This window comes from Giraffa tippelskirchi, chromosome 2 (assembly GCF_054371585.1).
Source record: "Giraffa tippelskirchi isolate mGirTip1 chromosome 2, T2T-mGirTip1v1.2.pri, whole genome shotgun sequence".
NCBI lineage: Eukaryota > Metazoa > Chordata > Mammalia > Artiodactyla > Giraffidae > Giraffa > Giraffa tippelskirchi.
In genome coordinates this window covers 59,218,774-59,237,262 of record NC_137276.1, presented here as the reverse complement: position 1 = coordinate 59,237,262, position 18,489 = coordinate 59,218,774, and the positions used below count along the sequence as shown (strand labels likewise).

The following is an 18,489-nucleotide window of genomic DNA, read 5'->3' as shown; positions in this document are numbered from 1 at the left end:
GGATAAATGCTTATAGCCTCTGATCCAGCAATTCCCCCACCCAGAACTAAAGCCCATGGCAAGACACAGCAGTGGCCATGCAGCACTATTATAGAAGCAAAAATGTCCTGACTGTGCATCAGGGGACTGGCTCAACAGCCTCTATGCAACATGCAGTTACTGAAACGACCAGATTTAAAGATGTAAATCTGGAAGAACCTCAAGGCATGCTGTTAAAAATAAAAAGCAAGGTTAGCAGTACCACAGTATATTATGACCACATCTGAGTTAAAAAAAAAAAAAGTGGGAGCTGAAACTGTAAGATAATAAACATTTGTTGCTTCAAAAAAAAAGTGGGAGATACAAGTTTTGAGTGTTTCGGAGAGAAAAACACAATGAACTATTAAAAGTGGTTGCCATCAGGGTGGGAACTGGGAAACAGGAAGTCTAGAAGAGGGGAAGAGTTCCCAAGACTTACGGCCACGATCCTGTCTCCCACGGCGAGGGACCCCTCCTTGGCAGCCGGGCTTCCAGGCACCACGGCGGCAGCATATACTCCGTTCTCGAGGCTGATGCCACTGTCTGCAAACCACAGAGGCCCCCAGTTAACCCCCGCCAGGGTCAAACGGCCCTCTGGCTGTCTCCCCTCATCTTTGTGAGATAAACTTATAAAAGAGATATCGGCAGACTATGAACTATCCATCTCAGCACCCCACCCAGGTCAGACCATCCAGGGGCCTGATGTCTGGTCTAGTGAATCAAACAGTCAGTCACAGCAAGACGCAGGACCCAGATGGTCCCCTGGCGGGAAGCACACACACTGCAATACCTCGTTCTGGGAATAAGGTACGCTTGAAAACACACGCATCCTCTCTACACAAGAAAGGGGTACCCTATTCATCTCCACTGCCCCTACCTTTATGCCCGCTCAGGTTGATGTGCAGTGGTGTGACCACCTTCCCACCCAGGGACTTCCTCCGACGCACGACCATGTTGATGGCCCCCTCCCCATTGAGAAGTGCCTTGATGGCCTGCTTCTTGTCCTTGTTGATGAGGTCCACGTCGTTGATTCTCAGCAGCCAGTCATTGACCCTGAGGAGGGGCACAGCCAGGTCATTGCCTGTGGAAGCCTTGGGACCAGGGGCTGATGCCTGTTGCTCCTATTAGGGAGCACACACCAGAAAGCAGGTACCCCACAAACACATTCAGAAAGGTTTCCTCTTTCAGGAGGGTAGAGTAGTTAACCTCGTAGATGTAGCCTGGATTCAAATCCAAGCTCTACAACTTACTGGCAGTGTGACGTAGCCCCTCTGGGCCTCAGGGTTCTCATCTGTAAAATGGGGGCAACAAGCACCTACCTCATGGAATTATAAAGGTTAATGAATTATAGAAAGTGCTTGAACTTAGCAGTTGACAAGCACTATGTAGGTGCTAATTATTATTATTACTATGTCATGAGATGGGCGAGCAATGCACATTCTAGACTCTCACACGCACCACCTGAGCCCCCTTTAATACACAGACGTAAAAGGAGAAAGATCAGATTCAATTTGGAGTCAGGATGTCCTTTAAGAACAGTGTTAGCAGTTGAGCCTGCAAGCTTCAAATTGCTTCTAAGAGCCCCCTAGATCCTGAGATGCATTCATTTAAATGCCACCTGGTGGCTTCCCTGGTGGCTCAGTGGGAAAGAATCCACCTGTCAATGCAGGAGACAAAATGTTCAATCCCTGATCCATGAAGATCCCACATGCCGTGCAATTACTAAGCCTGTGAGCCACAACTATTGAGCCTGTGTTCTAGAGCCCATGCACCCTAGAGCCTGTGCCATGCAACAACAGAAGCCACTGCAATGAGATGCCTCCACACCACAATTAGAGAGTATCCCCTGCTCGCTGCAACTAGAGAAAGTCTGTGCAGCAAAGAAGACCCAGCACAGCCAAAAATAAATTAATTTTCTTAAAAAAGAAATACCTTATAAATGTCACCTTGTTCTCCAGGTCCTCTGCATTAGGTCAAAGGGAAACTTCTCCCTCCCCTCCAGAGCTGAGGTCCTTACACTTACCGTAAGCGGCCATCAGCGATGCTTCCTTTGTCCACTTTAGTGACAAATATGCCACAGTCCCCCGGCAAACAAGGCTCATTCACACCTTCTGCCATATCGAACCCAAGTGCTTTCAAGTCAATATCCTCCTGTCAAGAAAAGCAGCAACAGCTCACTTTAAGCAGTGATGAGAAACACTTGGCTCTTACACCCCTGGCCACTCACTCCAATGCAGGGGTTGTCCCTTCACTCTGATGGGGCACTTGGTCCCCAGGATGAAACCTCTGAGCAGTTGTGATCCACCCCTCTCTGCCATTGCAGACACACAGCCCCCTCGTGCTCTGCTCTCCACGCACTGCCAGCATCTGCCGGGGGACACAGGAGACTGAGCTGCAGCTGCTACCTGGCTTGAACAAGTGCCGGCAAAGGATGCATCTGCACCCTGGGAGGAAAAGCTGACCTCCAACTAGCAGCCATGAAACTGGAGGGCACTGCAAGAGGGCCGGCCACCCTCTCAATTCCGTCCCAAGCCTGCATGTTGAGGAGAGCTGGGGAGAAAAGACCTGGAGGCAGTTTACCGTCTCCCTTTCAAACTCTACAACTTCTGTTTCCCACTCCATGGAGTCTGTGTCGATGGCCGAGTCATGGGAGCTGTGGGCCATCAGCTGTCGGAACCGGGCCTCCTTTTCCAACTGGGATTCCATCTGCTCCCTGTGGATGAAAAGAGAGTCATGGCAACGGCCCTCTGGGAGGCAAAGCATCCCAGCCGAGTCCACTGGGAAACGAGGTGGACCATGCCCATCTCCCTCACACTACACCACACCAGCTTCCTAATAAATCCGAGGGTCAGGTCAAGGCTTCCTGAATCAGTGGGTTTTCATGGTTTTTAAGTCTCAGAAATTTGTCCCAAATTTGTCTAGGTAGGGGTTTAATGCAATTCTGATAGAAATGCCAGTAAGACTCTCTGCAGCCAAGACTATTCTAAAATGTATATGGAAAGGCAAGGAATTAGAATGACTAAACCATTTTTAAAATGAAGAATAAAATGGGAGGGATTGTTCTACTTGATTTCAAGACTTATACAGCTACAGAAATCAAGACTGTGTGGAATTGCCAGGAAGACAGAGACATGGATCAATGGAACAGAATATAGGACCCAGAAACAGCTCCACAAAATACAAAAGGTACATAAGTAGTTCCACTAAGAAAGCACCATCTTCAACTAATGATGCTGGAGCAAGTGGACATTATGGCAACAGACTCAACCTAAATCATATACCTTATGTAAAAATTAACTCACGATCTATCATAGATTTAAATGTAAAACTATAAACTTCTAGAAGGAAAGTATAGGAGAAAATCTTTGAGATCTAAAATAGATTAAGGGTTTTCAGACATAACATAATCCATTAAAAGTTTAAAAAAATCAATACACTGGATTTGATCAAAATAAAAAGCTTTAGCTCTCAGAAAGACCCAGGGAAGAGGATGAAAAAAGACTCAGAAACTTGTAATATTCCCCAGTAACATCCTTCTTCCTAAAACCTGGGCCCAGATAACCTTCCAAATTCGTCAGTACTGCCCTGACACACTCATAATTTATTTCCTGCTCAAGTGGACACGTTCCCAGTTACACCCTTGCGCCTGAGCCGTGATCAAGAATGTGTGGCTGGCTCTAGAAGGCCACTTAGCCTGTGACTAGCCTTCTCGAAGCCTTCTTCCCCAACAGAGCAGCAGCTCTATGCTTCACATTCACTGCATGTGGCTCAGCTCTCACCTACTATGCAAGTCTGCTGCTTCTGCAGACTGGGGGCTTCCTGGGCAGCAGCAGGAAGTCCCTCACCTGCATCCCACCAGTTAGAGAACTTAGCACAGAGGAGGCGCAAATACAAATGTGCTGAATGAACAAACAAATGGAACCTGACATTTCTCAAAAGTTCCAGGCAACTCTGATTCAATTATTGTACAAAACCTCCTCCCATGCTCAAGCACCCCAGGGCTCCAGGCTTTGCCCTAATTTGATTCTACCACTTGCTAGATCCAATCTGGGTCCCTGGAGAGCCTGCCTTTTTGCCTCTTAACCTCTGGGATTTTCTTAGAGTGCTTAAGCCCCAGGGCTCCTGGGTTTTCATTGAGCAAATGAAGCTGTTTGTTCACTTGAATGCGTGAGGCTTGCACAGTCACTAGCTTCTCACCACCCTATCAGGTTGGGAGGTCTCACGAAGAGAGAGAGAGCCACTGCTTCTCAACTAGAGAGTCTGGTTCCTGTTCTGAACTGCAATGATAGCTGTTGGGATCTGCCAGTTTCTCTTTTTCAGCTTGGATCTTTGTATTTTCTATACATTGGGAGGGGCCACCAAGTCTGAAGTGACATCTCTGGAGCAGTGCTGTAATTAAGTGTCTGACGCCCCAAACAGCACAGGCAGAGTAGACTGCGGAGTGGTAGTAACAGCCACCTTCAAATGCTGCTTCACGATCTGTTATCATTCTGTCCCATCGCATACTGGTCTCTCAGATGGCCCTGCCTTGGGTCCGTCTCTGTGTGCTGCAAGCCCCACAGGGACCAATGGCTTGTGCCTTCCCCAGGGGCTGGTCCACAAAGAACAGTTCAGTTCAGTTCAGTTCAGTTCAGTCGCTCAGTCGTGTCCGACCCTTTGCGACCCCATGAATTGCAGCACGCCAGGCCTCTCTGTCCATCAAGAACTCCCGGAGTCTACCCAAACCCATGTCCATTGAGTCGGTGATGCCATCCAACCATCTCATCCTCTGTCGTCCCCTTCTCCTCCCACCCTCAATCCTACCCAGCATTAGTGTCTTTTCCAATGAGTCAACCCTTCGCATGAGGTGCCCAAAGTATTGGAGTTTCAGCTTCAACATCAGACCTTCCAATGAACACCCAGGATTGATCTCTTTTAGGATAGATTGATTGGATCTCCTTGCAGTCCAAGGGACTCTCAAGAGTCTTCTCCAACACCACAGTTCAAAAGCATCAATTCTTCGGCGCTCAGCTTTCTTCACCGTCCAACTCTCACATCCATACATGACCAATGGAAAAACCATAGCCTTGACTAGACGGACCTTTGTTGGCAAAGTAATGTCTCTGCTTTTAAATATGCTATCTAGGTTGGCCATAACCTTCTTTCCAAGGAGTAAGCGTCTTTTAATTTCATGGCTGCAATCACCATCAGCAGTGATTTTAGAGCCCAAAAAAATAAAGTCTGACACTGTTTCCACTGTTTCCCCATCTATTTCCCATGAAGTGATGGGACCAGATGCCATGATCTTAGTTTTCTGAACGTTGAGCTTTAAGCCAACTTTTTCACTCTCCTCTTTCACCTTCATCAAGAGGCTCTTTTGTTCTTCTTCACTTTCTGCCATAAGGGTGGTGTCATCTGCATATCTGAGGTTATTGATATTTCTCCCGGCAATCTTGATTCCAGCTTGTGTTTCTTCCAGCCCAGCGTTTCTCATGATGTACTCTGCATATAAGTTAAATAAGCAGGGTGACAATATACAGCCTTGACGTACTCCTTTTCCTATTTGGAATCAGTCTGTTGTTCCATGTCCAGTTCTAACTGTTGCTTCCTGACCTGCATACAGGTTTCTCAAGAGACAGATCAGATGGTCTGGTATTCCCATCTCTTTCAGAATTTTCCACAGTTTATTGTGATCCACACAGTCAAAGGCTTTGGCATAGTCAATAAAGCAGAAATAGATGTTTTTCTGGAACTCTCTTGCTTTTTTGATGACCCAGCGGATATTGGCAATTTGATCTCTGGTTCCTCTGCCTTTTCTAAAACCAGCTTGAACATCTGGAAGTTCATAGTTCACGTATTGCTGAAGCCTGGCTTGGAGAATTTTGAGCATTACTTTACTAGCATGTGAGATGAGTGCAATTGTGTGGTAGTTTGAGCATTCTTTGGCATTGCCTTTCTTTGGGATTGGAACGAAGACTGACCTCTTCCAGTCCTGTGGCCACTGCTGAGTTTTCCAGATTTGCTGGCATATCGAGTGCAGCACTTTCACAGCATCACCTTTGAGGATTTGAAATAGCTCAACTGGAATTCCATCACCTCCACTAGCTTTGTTAGCGATGCTTTCTAAGGCCCACTTGACTTCACATTCCAGGATGTCTGGCTCTAGGTGAGTGATCACACCATCGTGATTATCTGGGTCGTGAATATCTTTTTTGTACAGTTCTTCTGTGTATTCTTGCCACCTCTTCTTAGTATCTTCTGCTTCTGTTAGGTCCATACCATTTCTGTCCTTTATCAAGCCCATCTTTGCGTGAAATGTTCCTTTGGTATCTCTAATTTTCTTGAAGAGATCTCTAGGCCGGGCTGGGGGCCGGGGACCGGGGGCGGCGACCGACAGGGCCTAGGGCGGGCCGGGAGCCGGGGGCAGCGGCTGACAGGGAAAACTAGCTAATCTGATCACATGGACCACAGCCTTGTCTATCTCAATGAAACTATGCCATGCCGTGTGGGGCCACCCAAGACGGATGGGTCATGGTGGAGAGGTCTGACAGATTGTGGTCCACTGGAGAAGGGCATGGCAAACCATTTCAGTATTCTTGCTTTGAGAACCCCATGAACAGTATGAAAAGGCAAAAATATAGGACACTGAAAGATGAACTCCCCAGGTCAGCAGGTGCCCAATATACTGATGGAGATCAGTGGAGAAATAACTCCAGAAAGAATGATGGGATGGAGCCAAAGCAAAAACGATACCCAACTGTGGATGTGACTGGTGACAGACGCAAAGTCCGATGCTGTAAAGAGCAATATTGCATAGGAACCTGGAATGTTAGGTCTGTGAATCAAGGCAAATTGGAAGTGGTCAAACAGGAGATGGCAAGAGTGAACGTCGACATTCTAGGAATCAGTGAACTAAGATGGACTGGAATGGGTGAATTTAACTCAGATGACCATTATATCTACTACTGTGGGCAAGAATCCCTTAGAAGAAATGGAGTAGCCATCATGGTCAACAAAAGAGTCCGAAATGCAGTACTTGGATGCAATCTCAAAAGTGATAGAATGATCTCTGTTCGTTTCCAAGGCAAACCATTCAATATCACGGTAATCCAAGTCTATGTCCCAACCAGTAATGCCGAAGAAGCTGAAGTTGAACAATTCTATGAAGACCTACAAGACCTTTTAGAACTAACACCCAAAAAAGATGTCCTTTTCATTATAGGGGACTGGAATGCAAAAGTAGGAAGTCAAGAAACACCTGGTGTAACAGGCAAGTTTGGCCTTGGGAGTACAGAATGAAGCAGGGCAAAGGCTAATAGAGTTTTGCCATGAGAATGCACTGGTAATAGCAAACACCCTATTCCAACAACACAAGAGAAGACTCTACACGTGGACATCACCAGATGGTCAACACCGAAATCAGATTGATTATATTCTTTGCATGCAAAGATGGAGAAGCTCTATACAGTCAGCAAAAACAAGACCGGGAGCAGACTGTGGCTCGGATCATGAACTGCTTATTGCCAAATTCAGACTTAGATTGAAGAAAGTAGGGAAAACCACTAGACCATTCAGGTATGACCTAGATCAAATCCCTTATGAGTATACCATGGAAGTGACAAATAGATTTAAGGGTCTAGACCTGATAGACAGAGTGCCTGATGAACTATGGACAGAGGTTCGTGACATTGTACAGGAGACAGGGATCAAGAAAATCCCATGGAAAAGAAATGCAAAAAAGCAAAATGGCTGTCTGAGGAGGCCTTACAGACAGCTGGGAAGAGAAGAGAAGCGAAAAGCAAAGGAGAAAAGGAAAGATACTCCCATCTGAATGCAGAGTTCCAAAGAATAGCAAGGAGAGATAAGAAAGCCTTCCACAAAGAACAGGTACCTGGCAAATCCTTGCTGAGTTGGCGAATGAATGAGGGAGAGAGAGAGGGAATGAATGGACAACACATGCTTGCCTGTCCCCCAGTGGACTGCACAGGGCAGGGGCCTTTCTTCTGATGTCCCTGTGTACACGGTGCCTGTCCACCCCCACAGGCTCACCAAAGGGCTGCTGCCACTTTCTGTGCTGGTCTGAGGATTTCTAATTAACTCTCAATGTAGAGGCAACACTGGGACACATTTTACGGACTGACCAAGTAAGGGGACTGGCGGCCAGGCCTGCCCATGGGGCTGCTGTGCCCTGGTTGGAGGGGGCCCTGTGCTCCCCGGGTGCCAGCTCATCCCAGTAGCGTCCACCCCGGCATACTTGAGCTCCTTCAGCTCCCGGCTGACATCGTTCTTCTGTTTGCGAGTGTCGTCCAGGCTGCGCAGGGCCTCAGCCAGCTCACTCACTGCCCGGTCTCGTTCCCGCCTTAGGTTGTCACAGAGCGTCCTGGCAGAGGGGGCAAAGGGCAAGGTCACTGTGAGGGGCAGAGGACTCATGGCCTGCAGTGAAGCTTGCAGCCCATGCTCCTGAACACCCCAGATGCCTGCCTTGGCCCCAGATGCATGGGAGGAGTGCTTGAGAGTCTAGAGACAAGACCTCCCAGGCCAATTCCACACAGGGACAGAGGGGACACATTGGACCTGGCAGAGGAGACAACCCCATGGTTACCAGGCAAAAAGCATTTCATTCTGCAGTCCAGTGTTCGTCCCAGTTTCACCCTCAGAGTACCTGGGGTCAAACACCACGCTCCCGCTCCCAGCCCATCTGGCAAGCCCCAGTGCTCTAGCACCAACCACATGCTTCATGCAGGTTTTTCTAGAGATGTCCTCCACCCCACAACTAGATGGAGCTCCCCATTTGGACAGAAATCATGTCTTATGCATCTCTGCAGCCCTGAGCCCTGTGCAGGTAGAAAGTGTAGGCTTAGCAAGTCTCTACTAACAAACGTGTGGCCTCTGGGATCCCAGGATCAGCTTGGTCACTCAGAGAGGTGGTGGGGACAGGTGACCAGGCAACAGGGGAGTCTGTGCTCTGTGCCACCTCCAGAACTGCATCCTGCCACCGGATGGACCCTGAGTGGGCAGGTCCCCACCTCCAACCCTGAACCTTCATCTCCCAATCAGCCCAGAAGTACATCTGTCTCCCCAAACGGCCACAAGCTACCAAAAGTCTCAATGACCTGGTTCTCGATCATTACCAGCAACACCATACTACTAGGGCCTCTCCTGGCTTTACTCCAGGCCAAGGACCAAGTCTACACTCAAGGGCTTCCCTTCAGAGGTTCTTACCACCTGCCCTCAGGAGCCCTGTCAGCCGCTTCTCCTATGACTCTGTAAGTGTGCACCCCACTCATGCCACACCCAGTCCCAAGCCTGCCCTGAGTTCACCAACCACCTTTGTTCATGAAGGTCCCTCAGGCTGCAGCACCCATCTCCCTTCTTCATTTAGAAAAAATGCCACTCAAGCTTAAGTTCTAGCTCGAATGCCATGCTTCCTGGGGAGACCTCCCTACCTGCCCCCCTATTCCCTGCATGCCCCCACGGTTTACTGTTCATGCATCTCCCTCCCCCCATTGCCTTGTCCCATGACGTTGCCTGCAGCCCCCATTGCTCTGTCCCTTCACAGGCATCACACGTGCCCAGGAGCCTCAAAGGCTATTCCTCTCCCAAGGTCTCCTTGAAGCTCAAGGGACCTGGTACCCAGTCAGCAAGCAATGAATACTGGCTGTAAGAATGCAGTTCTGTGATACAAATGAACTTACTTAACAAACAGAGAGAAACTTACAGAGTTACAGAATGAACCTATGGTTGCTGGGTGGCGGGGGGGAAGGATGAGCGGAAGGGAATAGGGAGTTTGGGATGGACATGTATACAATGCCATATTTAAAATGGATAGCCATCAAGGGCCTACTGTGTAGCACAGGGAACTCTGCTCAATGTGATGTGCCAGCCTGGATGGGAGGGGAGTTTGGGGGAGAGTGGATACATGTGTATGTATGGCTGAGTCCCTTTGCTGTTCACCTGAAACTATCACAACATTGTTTGTTAAGCAGCTATACCTCAATACAAAATAAAAAATTAAAAAAAAAAAAAAGAATGCATTCCTGAAATGTCAGTTGTACCAGAAGCCCCCTAAGATAAAAGCCTGGCCTTGTGCCACTTCACGAGGGTCTATGCTCTGGACACAGCATGCACTTGGATATCTAGGGTGAAGGGAAATAAGAAGTTGAGATGTAATGGAAAATTCAAATTTTTCACTATGAGGCGAGACTGGGGCATCACCTAGAGTGAGAAGGACGAGCCAGGTCACTCCCACCAGACCTGGAAGTAAGTGGTAAAGACTCTGACCCTCCCACAGACCCACTGGGTCATGGGGAGACCCGAGCCCGTGGGGGCCCCAGAGCCCATACCGGATGCTGTCCCGCTCAGCCACAATCTTGTCCCGCTCCTGGAATGCCCAGTCCCGCCTGCACTTGGCCACGTCCGCCTCTTGGAGGGCTTCCTTCAGCTCCTGGCACAGAGCCTTGCACTGCTTTCGAAGGATTTCAGCCTCCTTGTTGGCTCTCCCGGCGTCCATCGTCACTGTGTCTTTGATCTGCAAGGGGACAACAGGCGAGCAGAGGGGGAGGTTACTGGGACTTCTGGTCTGGAAGTGCCTCCGACTGGTGCAGGAGCTGGGCCTGCACTCTCAGGAGCTGGATGGAGGGAAGTGCTGGGATCCCAGCCAGAGCCCATTCCAACACACCCTACCCCGTGACAACGCGCTCCACAGCCATGCTTAGACCCCCTAGTGATGCTATATTAGTGTTTACCCAAACTCTCTCAGTACCTCACAGAGCCAGGACTGGAAGCCCGGCCCCTCCTCTGTCCTGGTCTCAGGGGCCCAGGTGAAATGACCCCCAGAGGGCTCCTCCTAAAGCCCACCTGCCACTTATGGGGTGTATGTCTTGCAGAGAGTCCTCTGCATCTCTCTAGAGAGTGCTTGTGACAAAACGTGACATGAGGCCCCACTGTAGTGAAGGGTGCAGCATTGGTCATGATGCTTCCCCACCCGCTGTGTCTACAACACAGCTGTTATACTCTGGCATACAGAGTTATTGCTAAATCTGAAAATTCACTGACTGCTATGTTTGCTGGGGAAGTCCTAGGTGTCTCAGTTTCTTTAAAAAGCTGAAATCTAAAGGATCTGCTTCTGGACCTCTTTCCAAAGCATGACATGCTCTGCTAAAATTTCAAATCAAACTCTTTGAAGCACTCATACAGAAAGCTCCCTCTGTGCTTCTACAATCCTCAGAAAACATGAAGAATATGACAGACAATGAAGTGAGTGCCTACTGCTCGAGTAACTCCTAGTCCAGCTCAAACGCTTTCTGAAAAAGTGAAATACACACAAGACGAGAATGCTCCTCTGGTCATCTTCCACCTCCCCCAGTGCCTCCCTTCCTATCCCTCTGCTCCCCGCTGCTCCTCCCTCACTTTGCGCAGTACTTCCCCCGTCATACCATGTTCCCCAACTTTCTACCAAATTCAACCCCCCAAGCAGGACTGGACATCAGAGATGCAACTGCATTCAAGGGGCAGTAGAAAGCACTGCCATTCCAAGTGACCAAGCTTGCCTTTCAAGGAGACAGCAGCTCTGTCAGAGGGGCCTGTTTTAGGAAGTGACCCAGTATCTGGAAGGACCTCTGTGAAAGGCAGCAGCGCCCCACGACTTCCCTGGGGCAGTGACCGGTTTCCAGGTCCTCCTGAAGCCAGCAAGCTTTCAGTGAACCCGGCAGCCCATGGCCGGAGGGTGGACACCAGCCCGGGTGAAGGAAGTCCTTGAATGTGCCCATTCTGACAGGTAGGAAGCAAGGGAGAGAGGTGGCAGAGCTGACTGGGTATCCAGAGCGAGGCAAAACCCCTGACAGGCCCCCCACCTGCCCTTTCTTTGCACAAACCACCCTGGAGAAGACAGTAGAGGGGGGGCAGGCAATGAAAGAGAAAAGAGGGTAAATAAACAGGAAGTACAGAGAGGAGGGAGGAGAGCATAGGAAGGCACAGGTGTCAGAAGGAAAAAGAACCACCAGCCCTGTTGAGCAGAATGAAAACAGTTCTGAGACCTGGGCCCTGGCCTGGCTCAAGGTCCATCTCAGGTGACCCCCCAAGAAGTGGCTGCTGGAGAGGGGTGGGAGCAATCCTTAGGGACCTTGCAGGCCATGGGGAGATAAGACCCTTCATGCCCACACCTCAGAGCCAGGACGGCCCAGGCCACGGACTTAGCCTCTTCTGTCCAGACAGGGAATGGTCTTGTCCCAGAAGCCAGACAGATTCCAGAGGGAGCCAAGGGTTTCATCTGTGGAAGCTGCAGGGGTGGGGGCTGGGCTGTCCTCGCCTACTGACTGGGATGGGTGCCCAGAAAAGATTCCTGTCTCAGCTGACAGGCAGACCTCATGTGCGGCCAGTGCCCCCTGTGAAGGTACGGGAATCGGGCTCCAGGCTGGAGGCACGCGTGAGACCTGGGAGGAGTGGGTGACACGGGCCACCAGACTGAGCATTGCAGGGCAGCCGGGGGTCTTCCTCCGCCCCCGTGCTTCCGCATTTCTGCCAAAAGCACGATTAACCTCTATCATCTCATCCAGGTGGCTGCTGGCTTATCACAGGCTCACCTTCAATGGCTTTAACACACTGTCCTCGACGTTGTAGTTCAGTGACTGACTCAGGCACTTCTGACATTTTACTCTTCATCATTTTGTTTTCCTTATTTGGTATCAACATTTTCCCCAACAATTAAGATCTCATACCAGAATGTGAAAATGGGGTGATGTTTTCTCCAGGGCAATCATCAAGCCCTAACACATTACATTTGCTTATTAAGAATCTCTTCAGTTACCTAGAATAATAGTCCAATTCAGAGAGTCAGACAGTACCTTAGAAGATGTCAGGGGCAGCGGGTGGGGGTGGCGGAGGGACGGGGAGTTAGTGTCTAACTGGGACAGAGTTTCAGTTTAGAAAGGTGAAAATTCAGGAGACGGATGATGGTAAGAGCTGCACGACAATGTGAATGAACTTAGTGCCACTGAGCTATGCGGTCAATACGGTTGAAATAGTATGTTTTGTATTATGTGACTTTTACAGCAATAAAGAAAAATGAATCTCTTCATTATGGTCTTTTAAAAATTTCATCAAAGAAAATATTCCTTTTCACGATAGCTTTTACCTTGATGGTCTGGAGAAGTCTCACTCCCTCTGCATGAAACTGTCGTTATTTGGCCCATTTTTGCCTATAAAAATAAATTCATAGGATGCACCCTAACCCTAACAGGGCAGTAAAGTTCAGATGGGCATAAAAATAACCCTAATAATAAAGACTTAAATCATTCCTACTTTACGCAGATACTATTCTAAGTGTGTTTTCGATGTTAACTCAGCTAATGGTCGCACCCACCCTGCGAAGCAGATGCTGTCATCATTTCCAGTTTGTAGTTGAGGCAACCGAGAGGCCCAGAGCTCTAGGAGAGGTAAGAGGTCACATGATTGAGGAGGTCTACCCTCCTAGCATCGCTCCCAGTACTGCCAGGGCATGAGGCAGCATCACTGTCCAAAGAGAGGCTCTCGAGGCCCTGGCCACCCCTTGGGTATCAGCCCTGCCTCAGCCTCAGTCCAGGGGGCTCTGGCTGCAACAATCCATGTACACACTGTCCCTTCCCAAACTTCCCAACCTTTAACACCTTCTTTTCACTTCTCACAGGCCAGTTTTCAAGCCTTTATTCTAATGGACCTGCAGAGCAAAGTAGAATGAAGAGGTACGAATGGAGAACTACTCCAATGGAAAGAAAATCTGCTCTGATCAAGTTCAGCAGCTCCAAATAGCCACACATGAAGCAACAGGATGCAAAGGCAATCTCAAATAGGGGGAGTCCATGGGCCTATGTCCATGGCACTGTGTCCACGGCCCTGTGTTCTGCCTTAGCAGAACACACCTGGTCATAGGAGTAAGCAGTGTCAGCAATGAGGTCTGGGTGGCCAGGCAGGAAAGATGCAGAGATTCCCCACTGGTCACTCAGCAGTCAAGCTCAGCGGCTCAATTTGGATGCTCCTGAGCCCCACTCCCTGCAGATGTGCCCCCCAGGAAGCAAAGCTTGAGAGGGCCCTTCGGCTCAGCCTGGTAGACCAACTTCCAATCAGGAGCCCAACCACCCCTCCACAGAGCAGATTCCTCAGATGTCAGGGGAAAGGAACACTTAGTGTGCTCTTCCAGATTTACAAGGCCAGAGGTATCTATGGCTCTGGGACCCTGGTCTTGGGAACCTGGCCTTGGGATATCTTCTTAATGGGCAAGTCCTTGAGCTGACTTCCAGCTGGAGGCTAATCAAACATCACATCACCAAGGATATGAGTGAGCATCTGTACGTGTCATCCAACCTTCTTCCTACGCTGTCAGCTCCAGATACCTGGGACCGCAGCTGGACCTCACCTGTGTCCCATGCAGCCTGACCAGAGCCGGGCACCGAGCGTGAGCTCAGTAGTTACCCAGGCAACATCCGACAGCCCAGCCAGGAGCAGGCCAAAGGCAAGAAGCCATCAGCTCCCTGCTACTCCAAGCACCTATGCACCACAGCCCTTCCTCCCTCACCACCTTCCTACCTGTCGCAGTGCCTCCATCTCTTCGCTGGCCGCCTTCTTCTCAGACGTGCTGCTCTTGAGCTTGGACTCGGCCAGCTCTACCTCGGTCTGCAGCTTGTCCAGCTCAGAGATGACCTGGTCGCGCTCGCTCATGATGAGCTTGTACTCGCTGTACACTGCGTCCCGCTCCTCCTTGTACTTCTCCGACTCCTTGGCGGTTTTCGCCTGTGTGGTCCTCAGCTCCGTCAGCTCTGACTGCAGCAGCTCCATCTCCCACTGCAGGTCCTTGTTCTGGGCTGTGGCTTTGTTCAGCTCGTGGTGAATGGCCTCGAATCTGGGGGAGAGGGGCAGCCAGGATGTGGGGGATGGGGACCTGCCTGGCCAGCTCCGCTGTGCTGGACAGTGAAGCGTGAAGGTTTGAGAGAGGTCCTTCTCCACATCCCCAAGAGGGAAAAGTCATGAAGGACCAGTGCCCCTGGACCCAGACTTTTTCTCAACTGTTTACAAATACTGAAAGTTGCATGGAGGACTTCACGCCCTCTGCTCTACCAGAAAAAAACAGAATTCTTTCTTTCTTCCATGGTCAAGCTACATTATTTTAAAAAATAAAAAGAAAACAAAAAAATACTAGAATCACAGCCTATGAAAGATAAAAGTGGCCTGAATTATCACTGAGTCTGGCCACCACATTTCACAGGTATAGATGATAAGGCCTTGAGATACAGATGACTGGTCCAAGGTCACCAGGTTGGCATCAGGGCACAGCTCAGTCCTTCCAGGCAAAGAAGATCCTGCCATGAAGGCAGCCCTGCAAATTACAGCCTGCAACTCCAGAGCAGCATTTCTGAATGTGGGTTCCTTGGAGCACCAACCCTGCACGGAGCTCCATTAAAGAAAGTGTGCCCTCTACTGACCAATGTTTAGGAGACACTGCACTCTGCCCCCTCTTGGGAGATATAGTGCACAGTACCAGAGTAAAGGCTCTGAGAAGTCCTGCAGGGCAGACACCTGTTTGTGTGCCACCTGGAAATTCCCAAACTCTCTTACAGCCGGAGACTACCTTTCATATAAAGCTAATAGGCACCTCAGAGGACAGGTATCCCACAGAAATGTACTTAAGAAACACTGTTTGAGGGCTGGGGTCACAGCCCTACAGATTATCTACCTTAATAAAAAGTTAAGAACACTGCCTAGGACAATTAACTTCCCTATCTGTTAGGTGGGTGAGCGACAGGGAAGGGAGAGAGGCTTGTGGGGCAACCTCAGAATCAGTATGGTCAGAACACCTGAGTCATTCAGACGGGAGAAAAGAGCACAACACCCACGACCTGCTGACGGTCGGGAAAATGATTTCCGCAGATAACGTAGCTTTTTATTGAAAGAGCTCAATGTGCTCTTTTTACCCCCAGAAAGCGGCAGGGAGCCTTGCAGATAACCAAGAGCCCACAAAGGAGAGAGCGGTCCCTGGCAGGGAAGGTAGCATTTGGCCCTCTGGGCGTTCTCCGAGAGCAAGAGACAGGCCGGCTCGCTGCCTCCCGTGGCGGCCCAGGTTCCTACCTCCTCAGGGAGAGGGCACACTGGTGCTGCAGCTGGATGGCCGTGTCCCTCTGCTGGGTCAGCATCTCTGTTTGCTTCAGCAGGCGCTGGTTCTCCTCCTCCAGCTGCTCCAGGCGGCTCAGGTCCGAGTTGTGGATGGCGACTTTCTCACTGTACCGCTTCCGCAGGGCATCATAGTCCTTCTTCACCACCTCCAGCTTGTCCATGGCCGTGTCATACAGCTTGTTGAGAATTTCTGATGACCCGTTGTGCTTCAACACCTGGGGACCAGAGAATCATGCTTACCAAAGGTCGGAGGGCAGGAAGAAGGACAAACTGGCCTCCATCTGTCTGGGGGAAGGATTGTTGATAAGGGAGGGGAGGTTACACCCTCTGGCCTTCAGGAGTCTCACGGTCTGATTCCACAGGCCCTGCAGTCACACTAAGATGATTCACTCATTCACAAATATTCCTTGAGTAATGTTCAGGAAACAGTTACTATAGCAGGTCTGAGACGTCTAGCCTTAGGGAGGCCTGCTTGCAAGCTGACCCTTGGCTGGTGTCTGGCAAAATGAATGGTAAGTAGTCCACTGCACTGATATAAAACTTTTCCCAAGTGATAGGAAGGGTTTTCCATGCCTGGAATGGATGGACAGTGTGTCTTGGGCTCAGCACCAGCTTTCTTCTGGGAGTCTTGAATTTCAGAGCATGCTAAGCAAGGGGGTACGTATATGGCCACTCCCAGTAAAAACTCCCTGGGCAGGGAGAATCTCACGGGCTTCCCTGGTTACAAGTCTCATGTGTTGTCATGATTCAGTGCTGGGGGAACTAAGCCTGTCCTGTGTGACTCCACAGCGGGATTCTCAGAACCCAGCAACTGTTTTCCTCTGGACTTAGCCCCATGCACCCCTTTCCAGGAGAAAGGAGCAGTGACCCGACAAGACACTGACCCAGACTTGCCTGGGAGTGTCTAGGAGTCTCCAGCGGAGGCGTGGGTTGGTGGTGGCCTGCTGCAGGGTTGGGGACAGTGAGCGTAGCAGTACATGCATGGGATCTTTTGAAGGAGGTCGCCATTATCTTCATTACCTCCAACAGAGTTTTGGCCCCAGGTAAATAGCAGGGAGGGAACACAGCTCCACCCATCAACAGAAAATTGGATTAAAGATTTACAGAGCATGGACCCACCCATTAGAACAAGACCCAGTTACCCCCTCAGTCAGTCTCTCCCATTAGGAAGCTTCCATGAGCCTCTTATCCTTCTCCATCAGAGGGCAGACTGAAAACCACAATCATAGAAAACTAACCAATCTGATCACATGGACCACAGCCTTGTCTAACCAATGAAACTATGAGCCATGCCATGTAGGGCCACCCAAGACAGATGGGTCATGGTGGAGAGTTCTGACAAAATGTGGTCCATTGGAGAGGGGAATGGCAAACCACTTCAGTATTCTTGCCTTAAGAACCCCATGAACAGTATGAAAAGGCAAAAAGATAGGACACTGAAAGATGAACTCCCCAGGTTGGTAGGTGTCCAATATGCTACTGGAGATCAGTGGAGAAATAACTCCAGAAAGAATGAAGAGATGGAGCCAAAGCAAAAACAGCACCCAGTTGTGGATGTGACTGGTGATAGAAGCAAAGTCCGATGATGTAAAGAGCAGTACTGCATAGGAACCTGGTATGTTAGGTCCATGAATCAAGGCAAATTGGAAGTGGTCTAACAGGAGATGGCAAGAGTAAATGTTGACATTTTAGGAGTCAATGAACTAAAATGGACTGGAATGGGTGAATTTAACTCACATGACCATTATATCTACTACCGTGGGCAAGAATCCCTTAAAAGAAATGGAGTAGCCATCATAGTCAACAAAAGTCTGAAATGCAGTACTTGGATGCAATCTCAAAAACGACAGCATGATCTCTGTTTGTTTCCAAGGCAAACCATTCAACATCACGATAATCCAAGTCTATGCCCTGATGAGTAATGCTGAAGAAGCTGAACAGTTCTATGAAGACCTACAAGACCTTCTAGAACTAACACCCCAAAAAGATGTCCTTTTCATTATAAGGGACTGGAATGTAAAAGTAGGATATCAAGAAACCTGGAGTAACAGGCAAGTTTGGCCTTGGAGTACAGAATGAAGCAGGGCAAAGCTTAATAGGGTTTTGCCAAGAAACGCAATGGTCATAGCAAACACCTTCTTCCAAGAACACAAGAGAAGACTCTACACATGGACATCACCAGATGGTCAACACCAAAATCAGACTGATTATATTCTTTGCAACCAAAGATGGAGAAGCTCTATATGGTCAAGAAAAACAAGAACAGGAGCTGACTGTGGCTCAGATCATGAACTCCTTATTGCCAAATTCAGACTTACACTGAAGAAAGTAGGGAAAACCACTAGGCCATTT

The 18,489-nt window shown here is 49.3% G+C and overlaps 1 protein-coding gene across 4 annotated transcripts in view; it reads right to left on the bottom strand.

Annotated features, from left to right (window-relative positions):
- The window catches only part of DLG5 (discs large MAGUK scaffold protein 5), a 156,001-nt gene that overhangs the window by 29,527 nt on the left and 107,985 nt on the right, over positions 1-18,489 (bottom strand). For all 4 annotated transcript variants that reach the window (XM_081573828.1, XM_081573829.1, XM_081573827.1 and 1 more), the window contains 8 exons: positions 16,093-16,352; positions 14,557-14,869; positions 10,341-10,525; positions 8,252-8,377; positions 2,599-2,731; positions 2,042-2,169; positions 896-1,071; positions 458-561 (listed from right to left, as the gene is read on the bottom strand). In XM_081573828.1, coding sequence (XP_081429954.1) covers positions 458-561; positions 896-1,071; positions 2,042-2,169; positions 2,599-2,731; positions 8,252-8,377; positions 10,341-10,525; positions 14,557-14,869; positions 16,093-16,352 — 1,425 coding nt within the window. The remainder of the gene's footprint in view (positions 1-457; positions 562-895; positions 1,072-2,041; positions 2,170-2,598; positions 2,732-8,251; positions 8,378-10,340; positions 10,526-14,556; positions 14,870-16,092; positions 16,353-18,489) is intronic.